The sequence below is a fragment of the Acanthopagrus latus genome, chromosome 11, assembly GCF_904848185.1.
Source record: "Acanthopagrus latus isolate v.2019 chromosome 11, fAcaLat1.1, whole genome shotgun sequence".
In the NCBI taxonomy this organism is placed as follows: Eukaryota; Metazoa; Chordata; class Actinopteri; order Spariformes; family Sparidae; genus Acanthopagrus; species Acanthopagrus latus.
The window spans coordinates 10,932,093-10,942,748 of record NC_051049.1 but is presented as its reverse complement, the minus strand read 5'-3'; the positions used below and the strand labels follow the sequence as shown (position 1 = coordinate 10,942,748).

The 10,656-nt window shown below is 41.3% G+C and overlaps 2 protein-coding genes across 10 annotated transcripts in view; one reads left to right on the top strand and one right to left on the bottom strand.

Annotated features, from left to right (window-relative positions):
* atp8b3 (ATPase phospholipid transporting 8B3) overlaps positions 1-10,656 on the top strand; it is a 43,428-nt gene that overhangs the window by 12,431 nt on the left and 20,341 nt on the right. The window lies entirely within an intron of this gene.
* si:dkey-172o19.2 lies at positions 2,322-4,732 on the bottom strand. Of its 2 annotated transcripts, none has more exons than XM_037114168.1 (2): positions 3,932-4,732; positions 2,322-3,442 (listed from the first exon to the last, which is right to left on the bottom strand). In XM_037114168.1, exon 2 carries the CDS (start codon positions 3,396-3,398, stop codon positions 2,379-2,381), a length of 1,020 nt encoding a protein of 339 aa, XP_036970063.1. In that variant the 5' UTR covers positions 3,399-3,442; positions 3,932-4,732; the 3' UTR covers positions 2,322-2,378. The 2 variants fall into 2 exon arrangements, with proteins under 2 accessions (XP_036970063.1, XP_036970062.1); XM_037114167.1 differs by having other exon boundaries at positions 2,322-3,407; positions 3,932-4,731.

The window sequence follows — 10,656 nt, the reverse complement described above, 5'->3', positions numbered from 1 at the left end:
AAATCCACAGTCAAGCAACATTAGAACGCTTAATCAAGCCATCCACAGGCTTGTGTAGGAAAACTGCAAGAGACGCTGAAGATCTAATTTTTCACATTATTTTACGATCCACTCACATATGGCCAATAAAAAAGTGAAAAGTGTAAACTGCTACAAATTGTTTAATTTAGCCCTTTTAAAGTTTCATCAATACACCAGATTAATTTTAGATCAAATTTTGTTCCGACTTGTTTTATTTTCTATAAAAACAGTCTAGATGTGACATAAATATAGTAAAAACAGTTTTAATTCATTTACTTTAAACATTGATTGTTGGCATGTCTTACACCAAAAGAAAAAAAAAATACATACACAATGAATTTGCCTACTGGTTTGAGATGTGAATTCATCACTTGCACCGTCCTGACAGAGGAAACTACACCAATCTTGTGTTGCAGCGCCCTCTACTGGCAGACTGTAGAGGACCACCTGTTACAAGGGCAATAGTAGGTCTTACCATGATCACCAGGAGAAAGAAAACAGTTTTGAACAACCCTTTTGTCTCAGTGGTCATAAAAATGGCAATTAAAAACTAACCTGCAAGCAAGTGCCACAGACATCTGAACTTTTAGACTGATTTACAACAACCGCAGTGAAGAAGTGAAACGTGAAGACAGCCGGTTAAGCCGATAAACTTGATTGGCTTCTAATAATTAATCAGTGTGGACTATTGTTTGAGTCAAACCTACTTAATGGCAACGCCAGTGGAGAGACATTTAGGATGGATTTCCCCTCAATGCATACAGGGGCATGAAAGCTTTAAGATGATGCAGTCACAAAGTTGACCATCATTTACACCCAGTGATGAAATGTAACTAAGTACATTTACTTAAGTGGAGAACTTAAATACGATTCTGTTCTTTACTTTAGCATTTCCATTTTCTGCTACTTTGTACTTGCATTATCTTTTGGGGGCAAATATTGTACTTTCACTTCGCTTTCTTTATATGATAACTTTAGTCACAAGTTACTTTGCAGATTACATGCTGTATCAGGGTCTTTGTGCAATTTTCAATTAATTTATCATATTGGCAAACAGATAAACTGCCTGACTCCACAGTGTGTTTACTTACACTTCTACTTTGGATACATCAGTACATTAATAGACAAAAACTGTACTATTTATGTCAGACACATTAAGCCTTTTACTCAAGTACTGTTCACACAGGTAATTTTTACACTTTTACCAAAGTCATATTTCAACACAATGACTTTTAATCATATATGAATTTTGAGTAATTTGCAGCTTCTGCTCCAATAATGAACAATGATTTATTAGATTATTTTGTTTGGGATCATTTCTTAATTCAAATTAAAATGTGGATGCATTTTGTTTTTCAAATTTCATGTATGGCTCGTGATCTTTAAATTATCATCGTGTTTTACTTTCCCAACAGCTTAAGAAACACCTTGCAGAGAGATTTCAGTCAAAGGTGGAAAGTACCTCACTTTTTGTTTTTACAGTACACAAGACTTATTTAGCGATCAAGTATTTAGTTATTGTATGAGGGTGATATTCTTGACTTGATGAAGCACTGAAGAGTGGCACAACCACATGCAGTAGAGGACGGTGTCTCATGCAGAGCTGTTGCACACCAATGAACGGTTCAACGTTTGGTTTTCCATTCAATCGAAGTCTGCTGGGAAATAACGCAGTGGGGATAAAGGGAAATACCAAGTCACCCAGTTTCGCTGGCTCACTTGCTGATGTTCGTCACCGCAGATAAACGGCAAAGAGTCCCAGACTTTAAATCGGAACCCCCCCCCCCCCCCCCCCCCACAATCAAATATACCGGGTGGATTGATCAGAATGTCGCTTTCATCCCGATTTATGACAAGTAGAAGAACTGGATTGTTGCGGACGTGTTGCGTCTTTTGCCACGATGCTGATATACTACGGCTTACTAATAACACAATCTGTTGAGTGAGGGACTCAGATTAGCTGTGACATTATCCCTTTTTTGTCATAAAGGTTAAGAGGTGCTCTGACCGCGCTGGTTGGTGCGTGCGATGTCTCACTGCGATGAACACATTTGAAACCACAGCACGTCAGGCAGTAAATCAGACTTTCTGTTGGCTGCAATTAAGTGCCTTCTGTTCATCGGAAAATATGCCATAGGCTTCCTCTGTATCGTTAGTTGATTAACATTTTTTTCCTGTTTTCACTGCGGCTAAATAACAGATTGAATGGCGTTGCATTGAATTCACTGGTGAGTTTAAACATCAAACCACAGCAATAATTGCCTTTTTTTCTTTTTTCTTTTTTTTTTTTTGCAAGACATGAATGCAGAATTTCTTCCTCTCCATGTAATGAACACCATGACAGTCAAACTGTCCCGTCAGTGTCCATCTGGAGTGAGGTGCACCTCTACTTGAGACAACCCTGCCGGCGCGCTGCTGAGCCGGCTCTTCAGCCCCCTCTGAATGTCCGCCTCCACACCCAGAGTCAGGCCTTGTCTCTCCTGGACGTAGAGAGGCAGGCCGGGGTAGACGGCCGGTGGAGCCCGGTAGGAAGAACGCCAAGGTAGCATGAAGTTATTGCACACTGCCGGGTGGTTCACATGGGGCACCAGCCAGTTTGGAGGTGGGTATGACAGGATGGGGGCATGGTGGAGTGAGTCGGGTGTGGGCAGAAATGCGCGGGCGGAGGAACCGTCGGGGGTTTGCGGGATGTCGTCGCTACAGGACACCTGTCGCTGAGCCTCCATCTCGGCCTCAAAGACCGCTCGGGGGGAGCGGACACGGAGCCCGGGGAAGTGGAAGAGACTTTGCGGTGTGAGAGAACTTTGAGAATCAAATCCGCCAACACCCCGTGTACTGGCCTCAAATGGATGGATCGCCCTTTCTTGCTGCCCCAGATAGGAAGCGGGGCTGCTCACGCTGCTGAGTCCAGCTTGGAGGAGGGCCGGGATGTGAGCCGGTGTAGCTGATAATGACCAGGTAGAACTTTCAGCGGAGGCAGCTTTGCTCTTCTCTGCGCTCAGTCTGCTGTGGTACTGCAGGCTGAGCACCTGAGCCCGCAGCCGCGCGTTCTCGTCGCTCAGAGCCAGCAGCTGACCCTCCACCATCAGGTCGTTCAGCCTCCGCTTCTCTCTGGACCGCTTGGCTGCCTCGTTGTTCTTTTGTCGCTTGTCCCAGTAGGCGGCATCCTTCTGGTCGGGGGGGATCATCTCCCTCTTGCGGCGCGCAACGGGGCCGTGGCTGCTGCAGGCGCGAAAGCGCAGGAGACGTCGAGCCAGTAGGGAGGACGGTGATACCGGGAAGAGGAGGCCAGGACCAGGCTCTATGTAGGTACCGCTGTCCACTGAGGAGGACGACTCGCACGGAGAAGGACGATCGGGGCTTCTGGAGGTGGACATGGCTGAAGACTGGAGGGAGGCAATAAAGTAGCTTTTTATTGCATCTTTAAAAAAGAAAAAAAAACAAAAAACGATCTGAATATGTTTTTACAAACGTCTCCCTGAGTCTCCCATGATATCTTAAGCTTCAGATTACTTTATTGTGTCCCGAGGGAGGAAGGGGACTGCTAAATCGAACCAGACTTTACAGTAAAAGTTAAAAAAAAAAAAATACATTTAAAAATAAAAAATACACTACTTTGTAATGTATTTGTACATATTCCGTAAGTGTAATTGTACATATTAATGCGTTAGTAACAATTGTGTAAACTTATTATGAATGCAGGATTTAAACATGTAGCGGAATGCAGTATTCTGAATACTTCATGAATACTTCATAAACAAATGAATTTTAGGATTAACATGAAGGACGACAAAGTGATGTGAAGATTTATTTAAAGTTGCAGGTTAGATCAGATCAGATCAGATCAGATGTGATTAGATTATAGCGCTAAGGAGTTGAATTAAATCAAAAAGGATGACAAGAGACTGACCTGAATGAAAAGATGGCACCTGTGGAATGATTTGGAGGACGGGATCAACTTACAGAGAGTGTGTTGTAAATCTGCAACACAACACAGCAGCGACTAACGTTTGACATGGCACTCAAATCATTTGTTTAATTATACGTCGGCTACACGTTTGAGGACGCTGCGTGTCCGCCCGGAGAGGGGCTGAGCCTACCTGTCAATCACAATGAGCGGTGCTGAAGAGAGCAGAGCTGCTGGGCGGCGCTCGAGGTTCACAGACTGCATGCAGCCAATCGGGTTGTGACCTCTTGATGACTGTTTTTCTTTCTGAGGAAACAGATCAGGCGACTTCACTTGGGAGTGCGGAAGTCCAAGACAACAGTGTGGTCAACTTCAAATCGATAGGTGATACTGAAATGAGTCAATTTGGATAAACTGACCTACTTTTCTGATTCTTCCTGTTGCTGCACAGCACCTGCAGAACATCACCAGTGTGCTGATGCAGATGTGTATCCACTAAACTTTATTTTATATATAACCAAAGCAGACTTAACACAGGAGTTTGCATTTGAATGTGAATGCTGTAGCCGACTTTATTGGTGTTAAAACAGTACCCTTGATAGCTTGTAAAAGAATAGATAAAAAAAAGATAAATCAGAAACCATTTTTAACATAAACGTAAAAAGTGAAAGAAATCAGACAGAATATACGTTCACATTTGTAGAGATGTTTACTTAATAAGTTGGTTTCAAGATGAATTGACCCCATTGCACCATAAAACATCAACGTGCACACTCGACTGTACATTTTTTGTGTCTGTGACTCCTCCTCCCTGCAGCGATCTAGCACATATTACTGTAAATGTACCCGCAGTGAATTTTAAACGGGGTAATGAAAGTCTACGTCTACTTTTCAGTTTAACCACGTGTCGCTATATCATGCTGCAACATTTTAAAGCGACCATTCATTCTGAAGTCCAAAATACATATTTTTTCCTCTTTATTGTAGGGTTATTTATCGATCTACTTATTTTGGTGTGAGTTGCCTAGTTTTGGCTGTAGAGATGTCTGTCTTTTCTCAAATACAGTGGAACTAGATGGCGCGAAAACTCAAAAGCATTGCCTCTCTCCACCAGCCAATTGTGTCCCTGCAGAGAAGAAAGCGTGCAGGAAGCTGTCATACACAACTCAGTCGAGGAAAATGTTAGTGTTAGACAAGGATACAAATGAGTGTTTACATCCCTCACTGTCATTCGTAGAAAGCAAATAGTTCCTACATGAAACTGCTCACAAAGTCAGTGAATTATCCTGAGAAACCACATCATGATTTCTGGAAAGAGACACTGCTGTTGTGTTTTTCAGACTGTCTGTAAGTAAGTCTGTCTTATGTCTAGCTCCACTGCATGGCATATCAGCTTCTTTAGTCTGAGTGTGTGTTCAGTCCATACATCTTTCATTGGAGAGTCCTGGAGTCACTTTCCCACAGCCACACAGGCTAACAAGAGTAGGTCATGCAGTCTTCAATCAAGTCATGCCTCATGTTCTCAGTAGCACTGGAACAAGGCATCTTATCACTTGATAACACCAGAAATATCAGCTGCAAACCTTCCCATCATTTCAAGACCATATTGAGTTCAGCTCAATAGAAGAAGCACCATCCTTGCGACCTCCTCTTTCAAGCTGGGTGATTGTGAAGAGAGACAGCCAGGCATGAAAACAGGAGGAGGGGGTGAAGTCACCTGATTTGCAGTACAACCACACTAAACATAGATACCAAATAGCAAAACCAGACTGCATCGTACGTGACCACTTGTGTACAGATTTCATTGTGTTTTGCTGAGTATGGGGGCTGTCCAGATCATGAGGGGAATGTCCTCTGAGCTATCAGCTCTGTTTTGTCGAAAACTTCAGCAGATTTTTCTTTCTGACTCACTGTAACCACAAAGGCCACAGCCAGCCATGCCCCAACAGTCAGGTATGAGTTTCAGTTATCCGTCAGATTTTTAAAGAGATAGTACCATATCATGTCGTATTGATTTCTTCTGATTAGTCTGATTGTTTTTCTCGGAAGGAAAAACATAAACATGGGTCACAAATAAACACACACACACACACACAGAAAGGGTACAGACTTAACATCACCTTGTAGCAGTGTCAAGAAGATGTACTCGTGAGTATAAATAATACAGCAGGTTTAATTGATAACAGCATGACTCATATATTGTTGAGACAGGAATTAATCAGCTTTGACTGATTGTACTGCATGGTGGGCTCCTGTTAAGGATTGCTCATATTCACTGTTCAGATAGACATGCACAGAAAGTATCATAGTAGGCTTGATTTTTTTTACCACTGCCACTTTCTCATTGTGCGGCAGCACCCACATCCTGACTGCATGTTGCACATGATCGCTCTGTCAGTTGATGATTTATCTTGAACAATATTATGTCCGGGTGGTTTTGTCACAATACAGTAAACAGTTCAGTCAACACTTCATCTGAAAGAGAATCACACAGCTGACTACAGCCTGACCAAGCAGCTTGTTTAGATTTCTCTCATATGGATGCTTTTCTGATTTAACATATTGCAGCAAAGGGATGTTGTGGCCCTTCCCCATGAACCTTTGTTAAAGGGTATGACTGGTGGTAAGTTCTGTTTTTACACCTCTGCACTGATGACAGCATTAGTTGCAGACATGTTTTGGGGTTGCCCATCCTTCCATCCCATTCTCAAGAATACAATATCTCACAAACATCCACTTGGACTCAAGGGCCAACTTACTAGATTTTGGTGGTCAAAGGTCAGAGAGAGAATTCACTGTCACCTCACCAAAAACGCTTTGGCCATACCTTGAGATTTCATACATTATTTGATGATGACACAATTTCACACAAATGCCTACTATGACAAATGTCATGAGTGAGTTGCATCCAAAAGGTCAAATGCCAAGTTCACTGTGACATTCTTTGGCCATTATTTACATTATAACTCCGCAATAGAAAGGGCTAATGTGACCATATATTACACTACATTCTTCTAAGTTTAGTATTCTTCAATCAGTATTCAGTATTTTCTATAATTTGATAAGCTTTGCTTTCTACATAACCAAAACCAAAATAACATGTCATAACTATTTAAATATCCACTTAAGATGGATAACAAATTAAATGAGAAACCAACACGAAGTGTCTCAGTATGGTTATGGAAAGCGCTGTGTAACATGTTGATCCAAATTTCCCATAAGGCCACAGCACATGACTTGCATCATATTCATATTCTCAAACCATTCTGTGAGAATTTTTTCCTCCATGGATGGGGGCACCACTAGGATAGAAATAAAAAGCAATCACTCATGGCAACTTCGTCCCCTCTTAAAATGCAACAAATCATTATTTCTATGTGTTGTATTGACCAATGACATTTGAGTGGGCTTTGGTCGCACGCACGTAAACAGTCTGTTTTGAGAGCAAAGAGTCAGAACTCAGAACACACTGGCTGAGTTGCACTGTCACAACTTATCAGCTACTGTCAGACAACGACTTAGTTTTTTATTTGCTTACACAGATTAGCCTGCATCATCTCCAATTCTTTGCTCATGTTAATTGTTAATCAGACTGTAAAAAAAAGACCAACGCATGGAAGAGGAGGTCTTCGCCTATCTATTCATGTATGAACTAGCTACACTCAAAGCCCCAAAACATTGACCTTTGTCACCACAGAGAATTAATGACTTTGTTTTTATTTGCAGCGATCTCCTCACTGCACGGCTCAAGCCTTTTTTAGTATGCCACATGTTTTCCACCCACTTGTTGAGAGTAATGTGAAGGATGACTCATTTGATCATATCACATTTAACACCTCTGTAGACCAGCGCGTGAGGTTTCTAACACCACTGAACTCTCAAACGTGCATTCATCTTTGTAACGATAGTATTATACTACAGCCCTACTGTCAGTCACAGTAGTTACGGTCTGCATTGACATATTCATTCAACTGAGGAAGAGTTGCTCTTCTGTTTTTTGTAATCAAATTTGAGCTGTCGACCTCAATTTCCGACCGTATCTTAGGTGTCATTCCAATTGACGAAAAATGCTGATGTCACTTTAGTTACTGTACTTATTAGTACTGGGTAGTCAGTTGTGACTGATGCTGCTGTCATCTGTGCCTCAAAAATGAACCCTTTTTCAAACTCAACAGGATCTTGCCCTCTTTCTGTTTGGGCCTGCTCAGATTTTTAAACGTCACAAAGCACAGAGGGATGTAATTAGCTTAATTGTACCAGGCAGTGCAGCTTTGTGTTGTTATGTTTCTTCAGTCATTTCTACGGGCTGTCCCTTTACTTTGTCACCAGTGCTGTGTTTCAGTGCACCCACACATTTTACTGAACAAAGTGATGCCTGGTTTTTCAAGCGAAAGTGATGGAGTGACTCATCAGTGGGGGTTCATCGTATTAGTTGGTTCCCATAAGCTTTGATGTTGTTTTCATCAACCCCCCACTCCTCACACACAAAAACACACTCCCACCAAACCCTGACCATGTTCTACTTTCCCCAAGTTTCTATACATAAAGTCCACTTCAATGGAAATACTCTGCTTTTAGTTTCATCAGAATTTATTTTACACATGTTTGTATGTCACATTGATCCCAATTTATTTTGCAACCCCCAGGAGAGTTGTGTGATTCTTTAGGTGATGTCTGCTTGCCTGATTCCTATTCCTTAACTCACGTCTGAGCTGTTGAGCATGTTGTACAGGAAGTTGAGCCTCAGCAAGCACGGAGGGTATCGCCTCTTCACTGTCAGCTGTAGTGAGACTTTTCTTCTAGGCTACATGAAAACCTTACATGGCGATGTAGGCCAAACAGTGAGAAGCTTACCACAGCAGAGGGCTTTCTCACACTCACTGTGAGGGGTGGTCTGAAGGTCGTGTCCTGCTGAGATCCTGTGCGATACAGAATGAGATGAGAACAAACAAGCTCACATTGAAACGTAGTGGAAACTTTGCCTGTATTTTTGATAGTGTGACAAATTGCAGATAGATAATGTATGTGTTCGCTTTTGGGTGGATCTTGCTAATTGCGGTTTTCATTGTCGAGTGTGAGGTTTGGTTCAAGTGATAATTATGATACAGTTAAAATAAACGTTTCCTGCTGACATCTCACTGTGCTCATGAATGTTTTGTCATTGTGTCAGTTAACAATAATTTAAGGGAGCAATGAATTTCAAGAAAAGTGCGATTGATGACTCTGATGTGTAGTTTTATGGTTACTGCAGAGGATTGAGTCAATTTCAAACCTTTTATGGTTTAGCAGTTTGTTCATATTTCCATTTTGCAATGGACAAAACATGAGGAAGTTAGGGTTATCATCTCCTCCTCTTGTGATGTTCTCACTGTTGATGCTGTGGTAAGAATGTGAATCTATATAACAAATGACGCTTTTGTCAATAGGCCAGTTCTAAGAATTCATTAGGTGTATAAATAAGAAGTGTTATAAATGTTTGCAGTACTCGGTTCCTGTCGGCAGCTGGCCCACAAGAAGCTGGCATAAGTAATGTGAGATCATCTTAGCAGTGGTATCTTTGTGTTTCAACTCATACAATATATCTTATATGTATATTTTATTTTTAGTGGTAAGGGTCTCATATATAACATAAATGTATAGATTCACATTTTTTTTCACAATATAAGGCCTCAGCAGTTTGTGTTAGTCACAGTTTAGATTACTATCATTTTGGTAGAAAGAAACATTTTGGTGTCCCCGGCCGGTGTTTCCTTGCAGAGTGGCAGAGGAACATTAAAACAAGAAGGAATTTTTCATATGAAAGACCATAGCTTTGACTGCTCAGGCCTCCTGTTAGCATTAGCTTACCACTGGCTAAAATATATTTTTGCACAAGACGATTGTGGGTTTGTCCCCCATCTCTTACTTTTGAATAGTGTCACGAGGGGGTGTTTTACAGAAACAACAATTAGAGCAACAACTCTGTCAGTTTACACATTTACATATGTGATAATTATTTTAAATGTTTAATTTATTTTCCACCTTTTTGCTTTAAGATTTCCTTTTTAAGTTCTCAAGCTGCTCGTTTCTGCTTTTAACAGTCTTATGAAATTGAACACTTCTCTATTTTGATGAAAGAATGAAATATTTGGCTCAGATATGTTATAAAATGAATTCTATTTTTGTTTGTAGATATACTGGCTACAGATTTTAATATATATTTAAGTACTTGGGGAAGCTCCTCTCTTTCATCAAATTTGCAGCGTCGAAAATTCAACAAGAACCCACAGGCTCAAGAGACTATTCGCCTGTGTGTTCACAGTTGTGAGGTTTTGTAGTCATGATGAGCAACGGTTAAACTGTGGTGGAAAAGCCTGGCCTGTTGACTGTCATTGTTCGTGGAGGCCTGAGAGCATGTATGCCACGCCACGGGCACATCACCCTAACCACTCTGCTGTGCAGCCCAGCTGTAAATACAGATAGGAAAGATTGCCCTAGATATGCACAACCACTCACATACACACACATGTAAGACATAAGATACAGACACCTTCAGGTGTTGATATGTGGCATTTGTGGGGGCGACCTCACTTTCATAGGGAAGAGAAATGAGACATAGAGATATGAAACCACAAAAAGTAAATTTAACTGACAATGAGAGGAATTCAGCAAGCTGCCTTTTGTCAAGATGTGCGATCGCTGTCATCTTTATCCTTTTGACCTTCATGTGATGGTTAAACTGCAGTGGA